We start from the raw sequence: 23,795 nt of genomic DNA, 5'->3' as shown, positions 1-23,795 counted from the left end.
TCCCTCATCCCCACTCCGGTGATGAGCAGGCTCAGCAGCTGTGAAGAATCACCTTCATTAAGAATCTGTGGGAAATGATGTTCTTTGCCGGGGCCCTGAAAGGGAACAGCAGCCAGACTGCCTCCAGTTTATAGGTTAGGAGCCTACAGCTGAGAGCGGTTGTGTTGTGCACATGATTAGGCAGCTCACCAGGGCCAGAACTGGATTCTAACCTAGACACACACTCTCCCCCCTTTTAATTAATCAATAATTCACTGAGTCAACAATTACTGTGTCTACTGTGCCAGGCAGTGTGCTTAACTCAAATGCTTTAGAATATTCATACCTCACTCCACTCACACACACAGAGCTTCTTGTAAAAGAACTAGAAATAGTTTTCTAACTCAAGGGAAAAATGATTGGCCCCCATTGGGTGAGAGAGAGGACATGTTATAAAGGGGAAAGGGAGAAAAAGGAAGAAACGGGACCTTTCCCGCATCATCCTTTTCCCCCCAGGTATGTGGAACAGGCTCTCTTCCTCCATGGGTTTTGAGTTCTAAGCCCTGGGAGACTTGTGAAAAAACACGGGGTGAGGAAGAGAAGACCCAGAACTTCTGGGAAAGAAGGAACTTGTTTATCCCCGTTGGATCTGATTTGTTCAAGTGTTTGTTTAAAAGAAATGCCACTTTGTAAGAGGCGGCCTAGGTTCCTTGTTCTGGGCGCAAGAATGCTTTGATTGGCTGGGGACTCTGACACTGTTTACTCAGAAACTCCCCATTGAGCAGCTTGGACCCCCATGGACGCAGTCACTTTCGTTATTCAGCAGGTTCTCAAGTGTCCAGAACTGGCTCTTGAGAGTGAGGGGGGCCCGTGGGCCCTGGCCAGCAGAACTAGGGAGCCGGACCACTCACTGGCCTCCTGGAGCATCTGTTTTTCTTCTCCCTAGCCAGGACTTGGTGGTTATGAACCCTGTGGGTTTGCCAGAAAAAGGGATTAAAGAAGCAAACAAATCTTTTGTGGGAAAACAAGCTCTTACAGGGGCAAACACTTTCTACTGTGGCCTGGAAGTTGGAATAAACCGAGTGAAAGCAAAGTGAGGCCATCTTGGGCTTTTTTCATAGGGAAAAATAGTCACATGGTGTAACACTGGTCCCAAATCCTCCTCTTGGCTTTTGTCTTAAGTGAGAAATTCAGTTTAATTACATGTGTTAAAATGTGCAAGGTTCTGGGAATATCGAGTCATCATTTTCATCAGTCAACTGGTCCCTGTCTCTGTGAGGGTCAGAATCACAATTTAAAATTTATAAATATTACCCACAGAGAACTTACAGAGACACTTGTCAAAAATGCCATCCAAGTCTTAAGACTTTGAATTATAAATTCAAATAAACATGGAGGTGTCTGGCATGTAGTAGGTGCCTTATAAGTGTTGATTGAATTGAGGAGTTAATCCATGAGTTGTGTAGCAGGCAGGAAGGGTTGAATTGTTGGTTCTCTCCATAATTCCCCAGTGCTAGAGCTATAACCCGTTACCTTGTCCTGACTGGTGTCCTCTCTCCAAAATCCTTTCTATGCTAGTCCCAGGTTTTCCCAGGATGCTGCCTTAAAGATAGCTAATTGGCACAATGCTGGTTTAGGGGTTATGGGAAGTGCCAAATTCTAATTCTGCCTCAGACATGTTGGAATATTGTGACCCAGCACAAGTCACTTATTTTTTAATTCATCTTTCCTCTTTTCTGTGTTTCCCCAGTGCTCGGCATATTGTATGTGCTGAATAAATAAATGTTCTTTGGGGTTGATTCTTAAGTCTACTCATTCATAGCTATTTCATAGCTGCCTAGCTTACAAGAGATATTCTTTTTGGTCTTGGTAAAAATAATTGAAGTTAAGTGACTTGCCTAGAGGGTCACTAGTAAGTGTTAAGTATCTGAGGTTGGATTTGAACTCAGGTACCTCCTGAATCCAGTGTCGGTGCTCTATTCACTGTACATCTAGCTGCCATTTCCTGGGTACTAACACAACACCCAAGCTATTTGTTATCCTTTCCCCCTCTCCTCACTACTTCGTTTTCTCATCTAAAGTTTCTTGGGTAAGGTTTTTTAATGCTATTTTTTGTGGGTAAATCATTTAAATTATTAGTACTCAGAGTATTGGGGAGGGCATTTCATCAGGTCTAAATCTCTTGCTGGGCCATTGAGCCCCTCCATCATCTGGCCTCACTTTGCCCTTTCTAATTTATTTCCCAGCACATTTCTCTTCTCACCACCTTCTTCTTATTTATTGTCACACATCCTTTGTGCTTGTCAGGGTATTGCCTTTATGCTGTGCTATAAACCCCTTGATCTTTCTTCCCTTTCCAAGGCTCATTTGGACCCCTTTTGGCACCCCCCTCCTCTAGCACTTCTGTGTCTCAGTTATTCTAACCAGCATTAGTGTCCACCTTTTCTAAACTTCTGTGTTCTATTTGCCAAATTGGACACATCTTCCAGCCAGTATGTAGTAGTAGGTTTTGCTCTCTAATGGCTAGATTCTTTATTGTTTGCTCTGTGAAAATCTCATTGCTATAGACTTAAAAGAATTCTCTTCCATTGGTAATGTAATTCAGTCATTTAAGGTTTTTTTCCTCCTACTTGTAACCCCATTTGGGGTTTTCTTGGCAGGGATATTGCAATGGTTTGCCATTTCCTTCTGCAGCTTATTTGACAGATGAGAAAACTGAGGCAAAAGGCTTAAGAACGTGCCCAGGATCACACAACTAGTAAATTTCTCAGACCAGATTTGAACTCAGGAAGGTGAATCTTTCTGACTTCAAGTAATAAATTCACAAAATTGGAATCAGAAATATTCTCTGATACTGCCTCTTCTGACCCATATCTGCCTAGAAGGCCCTTGTAATTTTTTTGGAGGGGCAGGCAAATTTCTTATCCATCCATCCATCCATCCATCCATCCATCATCTTAACTATCCTATCTGTTTAGTATTTCCCCCAGTTTCATAAATTGCTTAAGTTATCACCAAAGTGTGTATTCCATTTCTGTATGATTTCCCCCTGTTCCTCAAACCTACATTGCACTTTGGCATTACCATCCATAGATACTCATCCATTATGAATTTCGGTAGAAAGGGCACTGGAACTGGAACTAAATGATGTGGGTTCAATTCTTTGCTTGTCCACTGTGCAAATCTTAGATGGCCATTTCTCATTTCTGGGCCTGGATAGAGCCCCTATGAACTAGCTTCAAAATGTAATTGGGAAATAATTAACAAAGAAAAATACAATAAAATCTGGATAATATTACATATGAAAATTTAAGTCTCTTTTATGTGGCCCATATTAATGTCTCCCATAGGCACTGAGGTGACATTTCTGGAGCAGGTGACCCCTCTCTGGGCGGTCCTAGGAAGGTGCAGATCTTTAATTTTCTTAGTCTTTGCTGAAATTCTGTTACTTTAGCATATTTCTTATTACCTGTGGCCTTCTCTGTGCTTTGGAGGGAGAAGTGGATCTTTTGACCCTCTCTGTTTTCTCAACTACATACGTTGTGAATTATTAGTCACAGTCTTTTCATCAAGTCTCCATCCACTTCTTGGTAATTGCGCAATGAGTTAATTGAGTTGTGGGCTTCTAAGAGTAGGTCAAGGTTTTTTTTATCAGGAACTATGTTTTTGGGTATAGTTGAGACAAGGACATATTGTTACCATTCATTGGTAACATCATAACCGTTAGTGAGGAAGAGGAAGAGTGAGGGAGAGGGGGGAGAGAGGTGGGGGGGGATAGGGGATCATTGATTTAGAATTTGCAGAGGCTTCTGGGATCATTCTAAACTCCCCTTTGTACAGATGAAGAAACTGAGGGCCATAATAAACAGCTCAGCTGGGATTTGAACTTGATGCTTCCAGTCTAACTCATTTTATACTTTAGACACATTATAAAACATTCTGCATGTTAAATAACATTGTGATATTCTGTGGCCTATTTTACTGAATGTTTGGCATGCAGCCAAAACTTGGTTCATATGATGATGAAACAAATAAGGTACCATGTAAGTCAATGACTTGTTAGAAAGTACATTTTTTTCCTGAAAGGCTCAAGGAAGGATCTGCCTGCAGAGCATCGATGTGGGAGAAAGATGGGTTTCATCTTTATTCTGAAAAAACAAACTATTCGTGCTCTCGTTCTCTCTCAGGCAGCACAATAAGATCCGCAGCGTGGACGGGAGCCAGCTGAAAGCTTATGTTTCCTTGCAAATCCTGGACCTGAGTTCTAATAACATCACTGAAGTTCGAAGCACTTGTTTTCCTCATGGACTCCACATAAAGGAACTGTAAGTTTCCTCTGCCCCAATGACATTTTCGCTGCAGTTTGGGGAGCAAGAAGCTCTCCGTGGACTTTGCTGCCCCTGAGCTTTTGCAGCTTTGATTTCAACTCCCCTTCCTTCAGGGCACTGCTAAGTGACTTAGGAATAATTCCTTCTACCTCGTGGCAAATGGTGGTCAGTTCTTCTTAGGAAAGTTAGTTGATGGAGGAGATTGGGTTAACATATATTGGCAGGAAGAATTCTTTAGGACAGTCACAAGGGTTCCGAGTCATTAGCGCGCCTTATTTGTTACTTGTCCATCAGGTTGGATAGATGATCATTGGATCATCCAGCCTGGGTGTTCTCTGTCAGATGGGGATGGTGGTGATCACTCAGCCTTCAGATGAGTTGGAGAAGAGGGAATTTCAGCCAACATTCGTTAAGCACAGTTCTCTGGGTGTGAGATGTGTTGGCCCAAAGGATGGAGTCATAGAATGTCCAGATTGGAAGATGTTCCAGTGGTATCCAGTCCAGCTCACTCATGAACATGGCTGTTCTTCACAAGATAGTGTAGGACTTGTGTTCACCTCTCTATTCTTTAGGGAATTCATTGCACTCTGGGACGGCTTTCCTATCCATCCAGTCTAAATCTTGAGCTCCAGGTTCTCCCTTCTGGGGGCCCCTTCCCTAGCTTGTTTTTCAACAAAAGATTGGGGGGAGGAGCAGAGAGAAAACTTATTGGTAAAAAAGAGATCTTTGAATTTTACTCAGTTATAAAATACTGAGTGCCTATAGTGTTCCTTGCACTGGGCATACACAAAAAATAGACAGTCCCTGTCCTCAAGAGGCTTCCATTGTATTGGGAGAGACAGCATTTGTACATAATTTATATAAAATAAAAACAAGGTAATTTTGGGGAGTAGAAAGGCACTCGCCACTGGGGACACAAGGATTAGAAAAAAGCCTCAGTGCTCCTATAGCAAGGACATAAATGTTCTCCACAAGATATAGCTAAGAACTTGTGGTCATTTTACTCAATTCTATATAGTCATTTGTGGTGAAAGTGTTTGGACAGGAATACATTACCTAGCCCTTCCAGGATCCTTGGTGGCACTTTACAAATGTCCAAGTGAGGCTTAGGGACGATAAGTAAATGTGGATGGTTTGTAGCCCTGGGTCTTTGTAGGCCCGATGGGACAGATTTGGGTGGGTGGGTAGGCTGCTAATTGCATTTAAGGTATAGACAATGACAGAAGGAAAAAGGTCATGGCAGTACCCTCTACCCCCACATCTCACAGGGGAGTTTGAGGGTTAAATGAGATAATAAAGTACTATTACTGATGTTGTTATTGCTTTTATCACCACCACCATCATCTTTATGATTGTTATGGTGGAATTATTATATATTAAGAGTCCAGACTCTCCAGTGTTGGCAGCAGAGGAAGCCTTTCTATTCTGGGCCGGAGCAGCCAGTACATTTTTATCAGACTGCCCTATTTAATCTGAGGTGTTGGGAACAAATAGTTCAGCAAAATTTGCAAGGAGTCCCCATGTGCCATCTTTTTTAACTCTGTGTCATGTAGAAGAGAGTTGGTTTTTCCTCCCACATTCACCCTACAACCTTATTTCTTTTTGTTTTTGCCCAGAAAGTTAGCATTTGTGTACAGTCAGGGATAAAGAAAGCCATTGGAAATAGTTTAACTTCTTACGGTCCATGAGACTCTCTCTCTGTTTCTCTGGATCCATAGGAATATACCTGGGAAGCACATATGTAATCTACCGCAGGAATGGGACTTTCCTTGCTACCGAAAGGGTGTTTTTTTTTTTTTTTTTTTTTTTTGTGGGTTTGTTTGTTTGTTTGTTTTTAACTTTACAGAGTAAAGAGTCTGATTCCTTTTAAAAAGGATGTTTCTTCCTTGCATTTAAAGTAGGATTTAGGGGCAGCTAGGTGGTGCAGTGGATAGAGCACCAGTCCTGAAGTCAGGAGGACTGGTCAAATCTGGCCTCAGATACTTAACCACCTGGTTGTGTGACATTGGGCAAGTCACTTAACCCCAGTTGTGCCAGCAAAAAACAAGCAAACAAACAAATATATAACTGATTCAGTTGCTTGCAGTTCTATCCCCTCACTACTGCTAGAACCTATCCCTCATGTAGGTTAAATCAGTCCCCCCCCCTTTCTTGGAGAAGGCCATTTTCCCAGATTCTGGATTCCTGATGGAACTCACTGGTTTAGAATTCACTTCCTGTTTTGGGTTTTCTCAGGAAATCCCTGAGCCAGCCTTTTACCTTAGCCCTCCTTACATTGGAGGGAACGATATCTCCTGAGCCTCTTGAGTCTGCAGGTGATTTGGGGGGCCATGACTTAGAGCTCAACCCAGTGATAGGGAGTTGGGGGGTTCTGGCTTCTGCAGTTATTCTGACTGTAATTTGTCTCACAAAAGGGCTGAAAACAACCTTTTCTGATTGGACTATGTTTTGGAAGGTTCCGCTGGAACTTGTAGGGTTCTCTCTGCAGGGGACAGAAAAGAGTTGAAAAGCTGTGTAAACAGACCCCAGCCAGTTCAGAAAGAGCCCATTCATGTGTGCAGATAACTAATCAAGTCCAGCTCAGGGCACTGATGCCTGTTATGTGCCAGACACTGTGAGAAGTGCCACGGGCCTTGTTCTCAGGGAGCTCCCAGTCCAAGGGGGGGGGGGGGGGGGGAACTGTCCAGGACAAATTGAAGATAATCCGCAGGGAGAAGGTGCTAGAATTAATTAGAAGTCGGATTAGAGGGGATGTTTCAGTGGGGATTTGAAGGAAGCCAGGAGGTGGGGTAAGGAGGGAGGTGTTCTAGGGATGGGAGACTGCCAGTGAAAACTGGGCATGGGAATGTCAAGGAGGTCACTTTGTGGAAGAGGTGAAAGAAGATGGGAAAAGTGGTGAGAGGACAGGTTGTGAAGGGCCTTGAAGGCTAGAATATTTCCTGTTTTGTTGTTCTTTGCCTTACTGCTGGGTCACTCAACTGGACCGATTCTGCCCCTCACTCTGCTGTTATGAATTATTGCAGCCACCTGGGGAGCAACCGCATCAGTACCCTGGAGCCAGGAGCATTCGACAGCCTCTCACGGTCCCTGCTAACCCTCCGCCTGAGCAAAAACAGGATCACCCAGCTTCCTGTCAAAGCGTTCAAGTTGCCCCGCCTAACCCAACTGTGAGTAGTCACCGGGCACTTGCATGAGGGTTCGCCAGCTCTCCCAGAGACAGAATTTCTCCCCCAAGAACTGCGGCTCCCTTGCACGTCCCGCCCTCCCCGGGCACCTCTCAGACTTCATGTAAACTCTTATTAACGGGCCCGCGGTGACACCTAATAAAAACAGCCGGGAGTTTAGGCTGGGATGTGTTGGCAGCCCGAGGCCGACGAGAGAAAGCCCAGTCCCGTGTGCAACGGGTGTTCTTGGGGGCATTTTCTGAGACAAAAGCTAGAGCTGCAAGTCTAAGTGCTCCGTGGGCTCTGGCTGGGGGCAGATTGGTCTCCATTGTGTTTGCTTTGCCGGGTTGGGGGTGTGGGGCTGGTAGTGGGAACAGCTCTCTGTTTCTTTCATTTTAATATCTACTGGGCCACACAGTTCCCTTTTAAAGGGCCATAAAATGTAACGAGGGTAGCAGCGAGCGGCAGTGTCTGGGGAGACGTTCCAGGCCAGCAGAGGGCTGGGATGTCTGGGGTTCGATCGTCACTTAGACCCAGTTGGGCTAAACTTATTCCTAGAAAAACATGACCCGGGTTGAAACGTATGGAATTGTGACAGTTGCAGGAGGTTTATTTTATTTTGAAATATTTAATCTTGGATGTGGCTGTTGAAAGAAAAAAAACCTTTTTGTCAAAGCACCAGCCTTGTGTGAGACAGAATATATACTGGGTACAAGAAGCCTGTTTATATAAAAAACACTTTAAAGTTTTCAAAGTACATTTCATTTGATTTTCAGGTCTTTCCTTGGAGCTCTGGGCTGCTGTTATGCTCACTCTCCAATTTACTTTTACTTACACACACACACACACACACACACACACACACACACACGTTTTCAATAGATTATATATTTGAGGCCGGTGTATAGAAATCTCTATTTAAGGATGATTTGGGCTTCACAAATAGCCTTTCAAATGCACTGACCAAAGTTAATTGAAACATTGGCTTTTAGTTTAGTTGAAGTTTTATTAGTTTTTATTAAAAAGCCACACTGACAAGATCAAAGACTATAGGCTTAAAAAGCTGAAAGGTCTCATAGATACCATCTGTTCCAAACTTGACACCCATCGAAAAGACCTTCGTCCCCCGAGGACACAGGCTCAAAAATTGGCCAGCCCAAGAATGGTGCACGATTCCACACAAGGCTCTGACCAGTCTGCTACAAAGAGCTTCTCTAAACACAATTTTCTTCTTCATTTACAAGGGGAATTGTGGATGGAGCTTTGGCGTCCCTTCCCTTCATGTGGGTGGGTGGCAAGGTCAGGACGCAAGGTGGATTATTGCTGCGGGACCCATTTTCTTCGGCTTCCAGTCGTGAACAAAACAAACACCAGGGTCGAGTTCATCCTGCTGAATTAGAGCATCCTTAGAGGAAAGCCTTCTGACCACAGTCAGAACCCCCTCTTCATTCATTGTCATGAATGGCGCCTCTGAAATTTAGCGGATGAAATGTGAGAGCTGAACTCATTCAGGGGCCGGGGGGAAATGGTTGATCGGGGCCTTATCAGCAGAGAGCATCTCTGCATTATTGCTTCATTCATCACTAATGGTCCCTCTTCAGTGTCATTCCCTCCGATGCCAGTCCGAGGACAGGTTTCCTTGGGATCCAGGGGGACTTCACTCTCCCCAAGTTTTCACCCTCTCCTTGCACGCCCCCACTGCTCCTCATGTGTTCTCGTGGTCTCCCCTGTCAGGGAGCTGAATCGGAACCGGATCCGTCTGATCGAGGGGCTGACGTTCCAAGGGCTCGATAACCTGGATGTGTTGAAGCTGCAGCGCAATAACATTAGCAAGCTGACGGATGGGGCTTTCTGGGGTCTGTCCAAGATGCAAGTGTTGTAAGTAGTAGAGGGCACATGGGTTCCCTTTTGCTAAGAGGTCTTTTCTCTTGACCAATGAGGGCCTTCAACTTAGGGGCCACCATTCTCCACTCATGGGAATTTGGGTAGAAGGAGGCTTGCCCCCAAACCTGGCAAACAATCTGTTTCCAAGCTCTGGAGAAAACTCACTTAGACCAATGTTTAAGATTGATAAATTTGGGGAGCTTAAGTAGCCCTGCTCCTCTCCATGGATTTCCCTATCCCTTCCCTATCTCATGCTCATGTTTCTGTTGCCTATAAGAAGGAACCAAGAAAAGTTACCTCCCTCCTTCTCACATCCTCTCCCTGAACTTCCTCACACCCTCCAGCCAGATGTGCTTTTAGAGTTTTAGAGTTATTCTTTGTTTCCAGGTGGGCTTGAAATGGAGAGTTTATTTTGAGAGATTTATTTATGTCCTACATCTTCTTTGTTAATAATGGCTCTCTTTAGTCATTGCAGATGTCTTACTTTCATCAGAGGAGCTGTGTCCTTTACCAGATGTTTTTACCTCTGGAAAACTCGATTTATTTTTCAAAAAGTAACTAGGGAAGAAATACGCTAAATGAAAAACAAAAATTTCACTCACTTTGACTTAAACACATTCATGAAGTACCTACTATGTGTTAGGTTAAGCACAAAGGACACAAAAAGACAATCCTTGTCCTCAGGGAGCTTGCAATCCAAGAAACAAATAAACCTAAATACTGGTGGTGCTTTTGCCTGAGCAGGAGACAGAGGGAAAGGCAGCTCCTCCCAAACCAATCTCTGGGTGAGGGTGTTCCCCAGTTCCCAGGGTAAAAGGAAGGGTTTTGCGTGGCGGGTGCTGCTCTGATTGGCTCTGCTCTTGGCTGTAGGCATCTGGAGTACAACAGCCTAACAGAAGTGAACAGCGGCTCGCTCTATGGCCTTACGGCCTTGCACCAGCTTCACCTGAGCAACAACTCGATATCTCGGATTAACCGCGATGGCTGGAGCTTCTGCCAGAAGTTACATGAATTGTAAGTGCTCAGCGCCGGCTGTTGGGGAGACAGGGCTCCAGACTGTGTTAGGGAACATGTTCATCATTCAGATCATGCGGGGTCTAGTGAAGGGGGTTTCCTGCTTGAGAAAGGAGGAAGAGACCTTTCCCTGATCTTGGCAGGTATGTCAGGACCTCAGTCCCCCGCAGGAATCTGATTAGGAAATTAGGCTCCTGTCTCACCTGTGCCATGATGCTCTAGAGGTTGTGGTCCTTGTGAGCTGCTTTCCCCCCTCAATTTTGGGGAGGATGTGACATTGTAAAAACCTTAGGGAACAGCTCTCTGAGCCCAAGGGTTTGCTCTGCTGTTGCTGCTTAATGGGGAGAGAATCTGACTGTGTAACGGGGGTTGATTCAGTTCCCAAATCCAGGGGAAGAGAATACACTGGGGAGCCTGGATTCCTGGAGTGAAAATGCTCGAGTGTAGCCTTGAAATAGAACTTGGAATACTTGAATTTTTTCTTCCACACCTGTTGCTAATTGGATCACCTCCTCCATTTCCAACAGGGTTCTCCTGTTTTGTGGTTGGGTTTTAAAGTAGATGGGAGGGTCTTTCTTAAATTGAGAAGGAGGATTCAAATCCTTCCTTAAAAATGCATATTTACTTAACCTCTAATTTCAGAGACAAGAAGGTATGTAAAATGGGAATCATATTTTTAAGTTTAATTTTTTTATATACATTGCTTTATGAATCATGTTAGGAGAGAAAAATCAGACCAAAAGGGAAAAACCATGGTGGGGGGGACAGAAAAAACAAGTGAGTGAACAAAACAGATATTGATTCACATTCAATCTCCATAGTTCTTTTTTCTGGGTACAGATGGTGTTTTTTGTCCCCAAACTATCTAACTAGCTATCTATCCAAAGTTTATTGGGATTGACTTGGAAAAATGGGAATAATATTAATACCCATCAAATGTATTTCCCAGGATTCTGGCATCTATCAAATGAGATGACTTTTGTAAAGCGTTATATTGATGGTGAGCTTTTCTTAAGGTGCCTTCTTCCCTCTTTTCTGCAGTAACACCGAAGGGAGAGACACAGATAAGACCCAACCTTGCAGGAATTGTTTGATAGCCCAGGGTGTATGTGCACATGCAGGCCCACTAGAAATCACTAACAGCCATCACAACACATCATAAAGTACTAGACGGTATCTTTCTTTGTGGCTTCCACTCTATTTAAACGTGTCCTGTTTTAAAAACATTTTTCTTCTTAGAAGAATATAAAGTGGTTTTCCAGCTTTCTAATTTCATTTACTTATGATGCAGAATACGCTATCCCTTAGTAGTCTTGGGAATGTTTTCTGGAGATGTCTTGCGAATCATAGAATATTATTAACACAGAAAGGAACATTAAAGATCCTTTTTACCAATAAGGAAATTGAGACTTAGCAGCTTGGCCAAGATCCTACCCAAAGACAGTACTGAGGCTAGGTCTTGTATATAATTGTTAGACACCCACCAGGGGTGTTTTAGATATTGTAGGCATGGCCATTGGGACATAAAGATATAAATGAAATAGTCTTGTCTTCAAATAAATTACATTATTTTCTTAATAGATTTTTTACTTAATAGTATTTTATTTTTTCAATTCCATGTAAAATCATTCTCAACTTTTTTTTTTAAATTTTTGAGTTCAAGTTTTTTTTCTCCCTTCTCTCTCTCCTTCCCAAAGACAACAAGCAATCTGATATATATGTACAATCATCTTAAACATATTTCCATATTAGTCATTTTGTGAAAGGAAAATCAGAAGAAAATGGAAAAGTCATGAGAAAAAAACAAACAAGGTGAGAATAGTATGCTTCGAACCATATTCAGTCTCCACAGTTCTTTCATTGGATGCAGATGGCATTTTCCATCCATGTATGTATGTATGCATGTGTACATACATACATTCACACATATGTATACAGCCACACATATATGGCTGCTTAACTTTTGAAAGAGACTATGGAATGGCCTTGGGTCATTGTACTGTTGAGAAGAGCTAAATCTGTCCTAGTTGGTCATCACACAGTCTTGATGTTATTGTGAGCAGCGTTCTCCTCGCTCTGCTCACTTCACTCAGCATCAGTTCATATAAGTCTTTTCAGGCTTTTCTGAAACCAGCCTGCTGGTCATTTCTTAAAGAAAAATAGTGTTCCATGATACTCAGCTACTATATTTTGCTCAGCAATTTCCCAATTGATGGACATCCACTCAATTTTCAGTTCTTTGTCACCATAATAATGTAAATTATGTTTTAGTAGAATATGGGATCCAGACTTCTCAATTTACTGGGCTTGTTGTAATGGGAGTCCTTGGGGGATCCTTTAGATTAAATTAGTCATTCTGCAAGCATTGCTTAGTCTGTGCCAGGCATTACGCTGAACACTGGGGACTCAAAGCAAACATGTTCCCTGTTCTTCTAGCATTTACATTGTAATGGAGGAGATGATGAGGAACCAGTAGCAAGCAGCAAGCATTGATTAAGTTCCTATTCTTGTACAAGGAGCTGTTCTTTAAGGAACAGGAATACAAAGAAAGGCAAAACCAGAATCCTTGTCCCCAAGGACCTCGCTTTCTAATAGGAGAGCCAGCATGCAGGATACAGGTGACTTTAGAGGCTGTGACTCTGGCAGGTATTTTCCTGTTCAATCACACTGTCCATTTTCTTAGTGTACCTCATGGCCTTTGGTTGTGATTTCTGGCTGTCTACACACTCCTCCTAATGATAAACCAGCCTTTTATAACCAACTTATGTGGCAATCTCTTTATTTGGACTTTGCCTGGGTGAAGGAGTGAGTCCCCCATAGAATCTTAGCCAACCTTTCCTGCTCACCTTCTGGCTGTGAGAAGTCCTTGTGATGACTGTCTTTCTCCTGGAGCTCTCCCCAGGCTTCATCTCAGACACAGCTTGATTTTCCCCTCTCAGTGGGAACTGTAGCAAAGGCTTTTTGTCCCTCCACACTTTAGCAATATCCTTATCAGTGACACATACCCTCCAAAGATGGAGGTCCACTTATTCATCTTGTGATTGGCTGAAAGGAACATAGATGTGACTCTTAGTTTTTAGTTCTTGGAGGAGTGAGATTAAAGGGGACGTCCTTATGTGGACTTATTTCTGGATCAGATTATTTGTATTTCACCATGTGCGTCATTATCTATTGCAAAAATCGTTAGTTATGATCTTCCCCCATCTCGCCCCACTCAGTTCCCCCAGTGGTTATTCCACCTGGATATATTTAGATAAAATTTTCTGTTTATATATTTTTTTTGGTCTTTCCGATAGTCTCAGATTACTTTCTGTGTGTATACATCTGTGTCTATATCTGTATGTATGCATGTATACATTCTCACACACCCATATGTAAACAGCCACACATATATGGCTGCTGAACCTTTGAAAGAGACTATGAAAACACCCCCATGCCGCAGGAGTTAAGTTACTAGGAAGCTTGCTGCATGGTGCCTTTGAAAACGTGGAACATTGAGAATCTTGGCTCTTTACTTCTGGGTAACAAGACCCCAAGCCCACCTCCACCTCTTGGGCTCTTTGTTCCTTTAGCTTGAAAATGAGAGTCTTGGGCAGGGTGGTCTTAGAGTGTCTTACGTCTGAATTCTTGGGACTGGGAAGAAGGTTGAGGGCAGGGAGGCGTGTGTCTCCAAGACCACCCCTGCCTCCCCTGGGGGATGGTGCCGTCTGGGAGCTCTTCAGATTGGCCAGGGTCCGGTGCGAGAGCTCGGGCCAGAGGTGACAGGTAGATGCTCAAAAGGTTGCCATCCCCCGCCATGGAGAGCATCGAATTGGATGCTCGCGTAAGGGGGACCCTTTGCACAGTCAGAGAGCTTAGCGGGCTTCCTTCAAGCCCAATTCTTTCATCGTAGGTGAGGACGTGGGTTTGGTCGTTTGCCAGGTCTGCAGAACTCGATGCTAGAACTTCTCTAGGAGGGAAAGAATGTGGCTCTGACTCCTTCAAACACGTTAATCTTGCCCGAGTTCTCCCTCCTCCCCCTTCCCAGCAGCAAACGTGCAAATGCATGCGCACACTCTCTGTCTCTCTCTTTTTCTTTGTCTCTGCATCTCTTTCTAGCTCTCTTGGTTTCTCTCTGTCTCTGTCTTCCTTTTTCTTTCTCTCTGTCTGTATCTCTCTCTGTTTCTCTGTCTCTGTATCTCTTTCTCTCTGTCTCTGTATCTCTCTCTGTTTCTCTGTCTCTCTATCTCTATCTCTCTCTCTGTCTCTGTATCTCTTTTTTTCTCTGTCTCTCTCCCTCTCTCACACACAACTTAAGAACAAAATAAACAACCAGTCTATCAAGTAAACAGCACTTGCTGTGTAGGAATGTAGGTTGTCATTGGTGAAATCTCACTGCATGGGGGGGGGAGGGGAAGGTTGTTGCCATGGGCGACACTGGCTTTGGGAGGGATCTTGATGTCCCGCTCTCCTCAGATATGAGCTACCTGGCTCAGGTAGGATGGGGGTTTGCCCCAGGTGATGGCTGGTGGTATAACCCCTGGCGCCCTCTGCTGGCTGCCTCGGGGAGCCTTGGGTCTGCTGAGCTTCCAGACTGTCCTGGCAGGCCGGTCCCACAAGTGGAACCCCTTTGTCTTTGCCCCCCGCCTTACGCTCGTGCATCCTCCACATCCGTCTACAGCTTGCTTGGTCAGAGTTCTCTCAGTCTCCCAAGCTGGACGACAGCTCCCCAAAAGAAAGGCTGGTGCTTTACTTTTCTGTGTCTCTAAGGCCTAACGCAGTGCCCGGCACATAGTAGGCCCTTTGTACATGTAAAAGGCTGCTTAGGGTCCCCGGATGCGACAGGGAGCCCGTCTCTCCCTCTGTGCCGTCGGCGCTCCCAATCCCCTTGCTCCGTCGCGGGAGCCTGGTGCAGGAGGGGGGCAGGCTGACGGGCACCCCACGCCGCCTGGAGCAGGGCTGGCTATAGAGGGTTCTACCCCAGGTCTTACAGCCCCCATTGCTGAGCAGAACAAAGAGCCGGCGGCCGGTGGATCTGGCCCTAAGTCACTGAGCCCAGGAGGAGGGGGATCCCCTCCATGCTTGGTGCAATGTCAGCAGGATGGCCCTGTTCATTTGTGGTGTGGAGGGAATCCCGAGGGCACCGTCCTCCTGAGGGCCGGTGCTTCTCCGTGTGAGGGATGCTGAAGAGAAGAGAACTGATTGGCTTTCCTCCCCCTTCCCCTGTCCCGCCCGCTATTTTGTTTTCCCAGGATCCTGTCCTTCAACAATCTCACCCGCCTTGACGAGGAGAGCCTGGCGGACCTGAGCAGCCTGCAGATCCTGCGATTGAGCCACAATGCTATCAGCCACATCGCAGAAGGTGCCTTCAAGGGACTCAGAAACCTGCGGGTCTTGTAAGTGCTTTTTTGACATCTGGCTCGTCTCTTAATGCCCAAGAGGCCAGCGCCTGCTGAAGGCCGAATGTGGGCCCTTTCTTGATTCCCTCAGCCCCTAGGGCCTCCTGCCCTTCCCTGATTTCTCCATTTCTTCTTTGTGTTTATTTTATTATCCCGGATAGAATGGAAGCTACTTCAGGGCAGGGACAATTTCCTCTCTTCTCCTCATCTGCCTCAGTTCCTGGCACAGAGTATATTGGATGAAAACCCAGGCCAGGGATTGTTTCCACTTTTCTCCGTATTCCTGATGGCTAGCAGGGTCTCTCAGGTGTTGTGGATGCTTATTAAGCGTTCCTCCATCACAAGGCCAGGAGTGATAACCCAGGTCCTTCTTGTCCATGGGCACGTTAGAAAGTCCAGTCAGCAATGGCTGTCCCTTTCCAGAGAGCCATCGTGCCCGCTGATGACTCTGGAGAGTCGATTATGGTTCCCAGAGTCCCGTTGGCTTGCCGTGGTGGGCTCTTGCAGAGGCCTCCTTCAGGTTCCGGCCATGGATCCCTTCCATCAACCATATGAATAAGCTGGCCCCGAGGGAAGAGGGCCTTCTGGGACTCCCCCGTTTGTTTCATTTGGTTTCTAAGACCTGGAGAATTTTCATTCAGCCCCCAGCGTACTGGGGTTCCTTTGTGTGCTTCTCTCCCTGACCTTTCCAGAGCAGCCCGGTGCTCTGAATTGGTGGGAAACCCCTGTGCTCCACACTGGATTTCTGGCTGCTTGTGTGGGGAACTGGCCAAGGTGGTGGAGGGGGTGCTCTCTCCAATTCACGGGGCCTCCTTCATTAAGAGGGGACAGACAAAAGGAGAGTGGGGATGGCGTCTCCTTCCTGGGTTCCCGGACTTGGAGATGCCGCTTTGCGCCCTTCCATTGTATTTGGCTGGGAGGAAGTCACTGTGAGGTTTTTCTGGGGCCTTTCCCAAAGCCTTTCAATCGCCGGCATGCAGGGGTCCACTCTTCCCAGGCAGCTGCCAATGTGAGCCTTTGGAGAGTTCCAAAGAAACTGGGCTGTGGAATTTGCAGCCCCCTTGCTTGGGCCCGGGCGCCCCCAGGGAGTTCCCGCAAAGAGAAGAGGAAACTAGTGTGTGGGGGTGGGAGGGGGAGTTGGAGGGACCCTCTTGGGCCTATTGGTCGGGCACCTAGTGAAAAAACCCCAAGCCTGCTTTAATGATGGCCTATTGTGAGGAGAGCCTTTGGTGAGGGTGAAACTGCTGAAATGCTGAACCTTTTACACAGAGGTCAAGCCCTGGACCCCTGTAACACAGGGAGGTGATTAGCAAGGCAGCTGCATTCAGGCTCAGCAGGCCAGAAAAAATAGGAAATTGGCAGCCGGGCTGGGGGTGCCGAAGAAGGGAGCACAAAGGCAGGGCTGGTCAAGAGGGCTGGCTTTTCAGGGCAGAGAATAGGGGGTGCCGGGGACTAAAAGGAGCTCTCCCTTCTCAGCGGCAAGATGTCTCGGCTCCTTGTAGCAGGACAAAGATCACCCCGATTCGGGCCTCCGGAGAAAGCCTCCATTGGCCCGCTCAGAAGAACCTGGCTTCAGTCTCTCATGCTCTGGACCAAGTGTCTGCAGATTTCTTTGACATGAAAGGAGATGGAAAAGAGGGGGGCCGTGGGAACGGGGCTAGTTCTTGGTCAAGATCAGGAAAAGCAAAGAGGAGAGTTCTTGGCTCATGGGACCCTGGATTGGAGCCGGGAAGGGAACCCTGGGGAGTCCCTTCAATCCCCTGGAATTTGCAGATGGGGAAGCAGAGGTCCAGAGAAAGGCCCCCCAGTAGCAGGTCTGGGATTTGAACCCGGTTCCTGTAGCTCCCAAGTGTCCCTGCTGTGTGTCGTGCTACCATTTTTCTTGGCATGATCAGTAGAGCTCACTGAATGTGAATAGAAACAGTCCTTAAATTGTCATCTGCTTCCTTTTTTATTTCTTTGGAAGCCATCTTTGAAGGAGTTGGTAGGGTTCTAGTTTGGAAAAGAAATGAAAGCTGGTAGTTTGAAGCTGGGATCCCAGGGCACAGTGTCCCCCGACTCAGGGTGCAGCTTCATGTTTATGCACCTAGACTTCTGGGATGCCCTCTTCTGTGTTTTACGGACTCCCGAAGCTTGGGGAGCTGGCAGGGGCTCTAGGGGCCCTCCATAAGCCTCGGCCATGTTTTTACGCTCTCTGGTCCCATTTGTATGTATGTGTTTCGGTTTGTACAGGGGAAATGCTCTTTCAGCCCCTTCCCAATCCTTTCAATTCCTTTTCTGTCCCTTGGGAATGATGGATTCAGGCCCGAGAAATTGATTGTGAGCTTTCTTTTGTCTTCTCCCCAGGGATCTGAACCATAACGAGATCTCGGGCACAATAGAAGACACCAGCGGGGCCTTTACGGGACTAGACAGCCTGAACAAGCTGTGAGTATCTCCGCGTTTGAAGTCCTGGCCGTCCCCTCCTCCGAGGAGAAGTCCCTCCGCTCCCCTGGGATCTGCCTTTGTTCTGGGGGAGAATGCGGGCCTCCACATAGATCTTCCTTTGTGGGGGAGAAGTGGAGGAGAAACAGAGGCCCGCAACTGCTGGCTCGGCCAGCGGCCTTTAAGAGGAGCCTGTGTTTATTGCACTGAGACCAAGGGCCCTCACTTTGGGAGATATCACATATTCTCTAGCCCTGAATTCATGAAGGGGGTCTCAGGACCTCAGGCTGTAAACGGCTCTTTTTAGTCTTTATCCCCAGATTTCTTCAGAGGATTTCTCTTCGCTCCAGCCTCAGTTTATAGATCTGTGTGGGAGTCTGGGGGGGGGGACGGGGCATTAAATCTTGGGTCACTGTCTAGAGGCTAATTGGGGGCTGGGTGGGCGGGCCCTGCTTGTCTCCTTCCCATCTCGGTCTTGGCTTCCTCTGACTAAATGCCATTTATTATCTATTGATTATTAATATACTTAATTTTTTTGTTAATATCTGCCTGACAAAAGAGGGGAAACTGGGGAAATAATGAGAAAGTTTTATTTGCTCCTTGTCACCAGTTCTGACAAAGTTGTTTGGAAGGGGAATCCACAGGATTGGACTCGTTTGTGCAGTAGCTGGGTGTGAATTTATTTATGATTTTTGAAAGCTCAAGAAAGGTTCATTTGAGTGTTCTTTCAACAAGTTAGAAGTAATGAGGGGCACAGGGGCAAATTTAGCCTTGAGGGAAGGAAAGATTTCCTAAATGGCCAGGGGGTGCTTTGGTGGTGAAGTACTTCCTTCCCCTAGTCGGTTGTTTTCAGTCTTGGGGCTTTCCTGGCTGAAATACTGGGTTGGTTTGCCATCGCCTTTTCCAGTTCATTTACACGAGGAAACTGAGGCAGACAGGGTAAGGTGACCTTGCCCAGAGTCACACAGCTATACCGGCCCCTTAAACCAAAACCCGTCTGATTCTCATTGGCCACCACCAGGTCCCAGACCAAGCCCCATTTGGTCATCGTTTGGGTCTTCCTCGACTCAGATGGAATGGAAATACCAGTCTTTTCTGCTTTGGCCAGAACCCTGAGGATCTTCCCCTCGCAGTCATTATTTTAGATCTTTTTAGAGTAAGTGTATCCAGTTGCTCCCCAGCCTTCATCACTGAATGGCTGGGGCTTCAGTCAGACTGTGATCTGTCCCCTTAAAAAGGCCCAGGTCTCCCACTGCATCCCCAGGCATCTGATCCATCTCTGTCCATTGGTCCAGAGGGGTCTGAAGGGAAAGTCCAGCCCTCCCTCGTTCAGTCCAGCTCGCTTGCACATCACGGCATCACCTCCCCGATGTCCTGGTCCTCTTCGAGAACAAAGTACAAACAGCAGCAGCGATGGATTTGAACTGAGGAAGATGAGCCTTCCTGCCTCCAAGCCCGGCACTCTAATTTACTGAAGCAGCTAATGGCCTCCTAAGGCTGGGCGATTTTGTTGCCTTGGCTGCCTGGGCATCCATCGGACCCGACGGCCTTTCTGGTCCTCTCCAGCTTTGGAGGCTCTTTAAATTAATCGGGTGCATCGGTGCCTTTGTAAATTAGAACTTTGTCACTCATTTGTTGAATTTAAATGAACTCCTTTAGAAAGCTCTCTGGGGTTTCTATCCCCTGTATTGTGAGACTTAATTGCCCCACATTTGAATTGCTTAAAGCGGGCTCACCTGGATTGCTTTAGGATGAGATCATTTGGACTTTTGGGTTTTTTTCTAGTCTTTTTAGTGAGTCCAAGGGGAATAACACATCTAAGAATACACAAAGGCTGGTTTTTCCCACAAGGGCCACTATATATTTTGCAGATGAAGAAAGTGCTTGGAGGTAAAGCAATTTGCTCACAAATACACCACTAGTAGTCCTGCTGGCCCAGGTGTCCTGACTCAAAGTCCCGACACATTTTCTGCTCTCCCATTAATGCAGATAATTACATTTCCATTCTTCCACCCATTTCTTCCCCCCAGACCTGCTAGGGCCCCTTAATTTCTTTTCTGGTAATGATATGTTATAATAGCAATGGCAGGGCATACTTTGGGTTTGTAAAGCACTTTGCAAGCATTATCTCATCTGATTCTCACAACACCCCTGGGAGGTAGAATGCCATTCTTATCCCCATTTTACAGATGAGGACCCTGAGGTACACACATGTGCCTGGTATCACACAGTCATTATCTGCTGTTGCCATCCCCCCTAATATATGGCAACAAATTATATTGCCAAATAACCCTGATGTCAGTCTCAGTACTGAACGCTGAAGGTTTGGGAGCATTTTAGGATGGAAAATGGGGTCGCTTTTGGAGAGAACCTTTAGATCCATGAACAAAGATAGGAGATGGTTCATCTTTGAAAATCTTGAGTATCAGATGAGACTAAAGGGGGTGGGTGGGAAGAATCCAGTCACTCTCCCTGGTCAGACTCCCCCAACTTTTGGGTTCTTCCCAGTCCAAACCCAGTCCATAGTGGGCCTAGCCACCATTTTCAATATTCTCAGAAAAGGGAATATCCTAAAAGGTCTGAATAAAGACACCAAAGGAAAATCCCGACTTTTGCGCCTGCTGAACAAGGCCTGCCGGAAGATCCTCCCTAGGGGAAGGCGCTCACGCTGTGGGGGAGCTCCTTGCTCGCTCCTGCTGGGATGCCCATGGCAATGCTCCTGTGTCCCATGACGGTCTCTTTTTGAACACCTGCTCGCGGCCTGATCATTCCACAGGAACACACAGTATGTGGGGAGGAAAAGGAGAACGGCTTGGACACCAAAATAACTGCTCCCGGGCTCTCCTTACAGTAAGGGAGCAATTAGTCACTCATATACCCATGGCAATGACATCTTACAGGGTCCCATTCCAGGAAGGGGAGGGATATCGAGTTACAAGTAGTAAGTTGTAGGTAGGAGGGGTTTGGGGAGAGGAGGAAAGGGGTCCAAGAGTAGGGGGGGGGGGAATGCACTGCCAGTCTAGAATCCAATCATAAAGCAATCTTTTCCTCTCCGTCTCAATAGGATTGTCTGGATTTATAAGTTTTCCCTATAAAGGAGGGACCCCCTGGTCAGTGTGTCCATAGGCAAGAGAACAGGAGACACTGTAGACCAGCTTCCCAGCAGGGAACTTAGGGGCCCGCCATTATATCTACCCAGTAACTGGCAAAGATGGATTTAGCCAAAGCTGAGACTTTGGGGACCTGGTGCTTGGGTCAGTCCCACCACTGGGGATTGGGTTCTTGAGTTTGCATTTTGGATGGTGGGAGTATTTGATGGATGGGGAGTTCAAGCTGCTTTTAGCACATAAAATATGTGTAAATGACATTTCACCAGGGCCGACAAGTTCTGACGGCTTCCTTGGATATCCATTTCCTTAGTTGTGAAGCCGTCAATCTTCTCTCTGAGATATCTTGGGGTGGCTTGGAAGCTCTTGGAAGACTCGGATCCGGCCAAATTATCCATCACGAATGGGGGAGAGGAGGGTGTGGACAGCCAAAATCCACATAATCCCCCAAACCACGGCATGGCCTAGGGTTTCAGCCTTCTTACCACTTGAGCCTTTAACTGGAGTAGTGGACACAGGGAGGACCCAACTGGTTATTTCTTTTCCTTCCCTGTTTTACTTTCTTCTGGAGACATTAATGCTCAGTACCCTATAAAGTTAGGGAGAAAATAGGGCTCTGACTGACCAATACCCAGATAATGGGAAGGGGGCCCAAACCTGTGATGACATCAGCCTTAGAAGAGCCTCTGCTGAGTGCACCCCACCAGTGGAAAGGCTGCCTGGGGTATAATGATTTGCTTAAGTTTACTCAGGTCTAGGACAGAACTACTCCTTTTGGAATTGGGAATGTATTTGTTGTGTCCTTGTGGATAAAGTAGAAAGGAACATTTAAGCAAATGAAGTAAACCCCAGCTTAATCCTGGTGAGATTAGATGACCTGTATTGACTGTCCCCTCATTTTTAAGCATTTAGGGAGGATAAGTGAGGATCCTGTGATGTAGGGAAGTGGCCTGGATCCTAAATCAGGAGTCAGATGGGTTCAAGCCCTGGTTCTTCCATTTGCTGGTCATACAATGGTGGGCAAACCATTTCATCTCTGTGCCTCAGGCTTTCCATCTGTAAAATGGGTTTATAATACTTTCACTTTGAATCTCATAGGAAGTGCTTCTCTAAAGCTGTAAGACTGTATCTAAGTGTGTGCTGCTACTGTTTTCTCACAAAATTGTCAGGAGAAGCAAAACTAGGTTTTCTCTCGCTTAGTCTCCTTTAAGAAAATTCTTCAATCTTGCCTCAAAAAGTGAAGATTTAGATGATTCCCTTTAGGAATCCTTTGCCTTCTCTAGATTGCTGCTCTTTCTTGGTTTTTCTTTTAAAGTGAGTACCAAGTCTGCCTTCTAGCAGTCCCTGAGAATCTCCATTACCAGCCATATTTATAGGAGGTTGTGATTTCTGTTGAGGTTCAAAGAAAACCCCAAAATGTTGGGGTCTCAGACTGGTGTCGGGCCATGTCTCTAAAGACTTTGCAGGCTTGAAGCCGTCTCCAAGTCAGAGGGTAAAGTTTATTATAATTGTAACTCCAGTTGAAGTGGACTATGTTCCAACAAGATCTAGCAAAGAAACAGGAGCAAGAAGATACATTTAAAGGGAAAAGACAGAGATCTGATGCTTGGAATCACTGATTTTATGGCTTAGAGGTAGAATTAGGAGTCATCTCGTATGTATCTCACTATTCGTCTCAGAGACCCTGTTGTCACGGACCAGCAGATTATTATCTGGCAGCCGGCGTGCTGTGGAGCTCCAGCACTGCCACGGCCAGGAGGCCTTAGGGTCACTGCTATATCTCCCCTAGATGTTGCACCCCATCAATTTTCTCTGCCCCCCAGCAGAGAAGGGGCCAGAAGTGAACCAGAATGGAGAATTTCTTTCTGCCTCACTGCCCTCAGCTTTGCCCAGGAGGGTCTCGGAAATGACCCCATGGGGCAGGACAAGGCTGTGATTTTCAACATCATGAGTACATTCTAAGAAAGAAGGAAGACTCGCGTTTCCAGACACCGGAGGCTGCTGGAGGAGCTCTGTGCTGTCAGCTCCTTGGCTCGGTGCAGGCTCAGAGCTTGCCCCTGATGGGGTTTTGTCTTTTTCCCATTCCACGCTCCTCCGATCAGGTTGTTTTTGTTTTTGGAGGGTAGTTTTCCCTTTGTTCATCTTCCTACTGTCTGTTTGGAAACTGCAGGACTCTGTTTGGAAACAAGATCAAATCCGTGGCCAAGAGAGCGTTCTCGGGACTGGAGGGCCTGGAGCACCTGTGAGTACCCGCCATGCCTTGCTGGGGCTAGGGGCTTGCCAAGCGGGGCTGCCTGAGAAGTCTGCTAGCAATTTAATAGTGTCTTTGTAAACTGAGAAGCCGGGCTGTGGGGAGAGGCCAGCTGCTTCCTTCTCATTAGAAGGCAGCTTCAACTTTGCCCTTTATTCCGTGGGTGCCAGCAAAGGAGCTTGAGAACATATGGCCAATTAGGGTGTTCTCAATTAATGGGATGGGTATTGGAATACATAATCTTCTCCCTTCCTAGCCCCAGGGTC

General features: G+C 46.2%; 1 protein-coding gene across 1 annotated transcript in view; it reads left to right on the top strand.

Annotated features, from left to right (window-relative positions):
- LRIG1 (leucine rich repeats and immunoglobulin like domains 1) overlaps nucleotides 1-23,795 on the top strand; it is a 128,638-nt gene that overhangs the window by 91,284 nt on the left and 13,559 nt on the right. The window contains exons 4-10 of the mRNA XM_031953708.1: nucleotides 4,167-4,304; nucleotides 7,331-7,474; nucleotides 9,206-9,349; nucleotides 10,226-10,369; nucleotides 15,601-15,744; nucleotides 18,094-18,174; nucleotides 23,449-23,520. Of these exons, the coding sequence (XP_031809568.1) occupies nucleotides 4,167-4,304; nucleotides 7,331-7,474; nucleotides 9,206-9,349; nucleotides 10,226-10,369; nucleotides 15,601-15,744; nucleotides 18,094-18,174; nucleotides 23,449-23,520 (867 nt within the window). The remainder of the gene's footprint in view (nucleotides 1-4,166; nucleotides 4,305-7,330; nucleotides 7,475-9,205; nucleotides 9,350-10,225; nucleotides 10,370-15,600; nucleotides 15,745-18,093; nucleotides 18,175-23,448; nucleotides 23,521-23,795) is intronic.

This window comes from Sarcophilus harrisii, chromosome 1, assembly GCF_902635505.1.
Source record: "Sarcophilus harrisii chromosome 1, mSarHar1.11, whole genome shotgun sequence".
In the NCBI taxonomy this organism is placed as follows: domain Eukaryota; kingdom Metazoa; phylum Chordata; class Mammalia; order Dasyuromorphia; family Dasyuridae; genus Sarcophilus; species Sarcophilus harrisii.
Note: the sequence above shows the minus strand (reverse complement) of the source record. Positions and strands in the feature narration are given on the sequence as shown.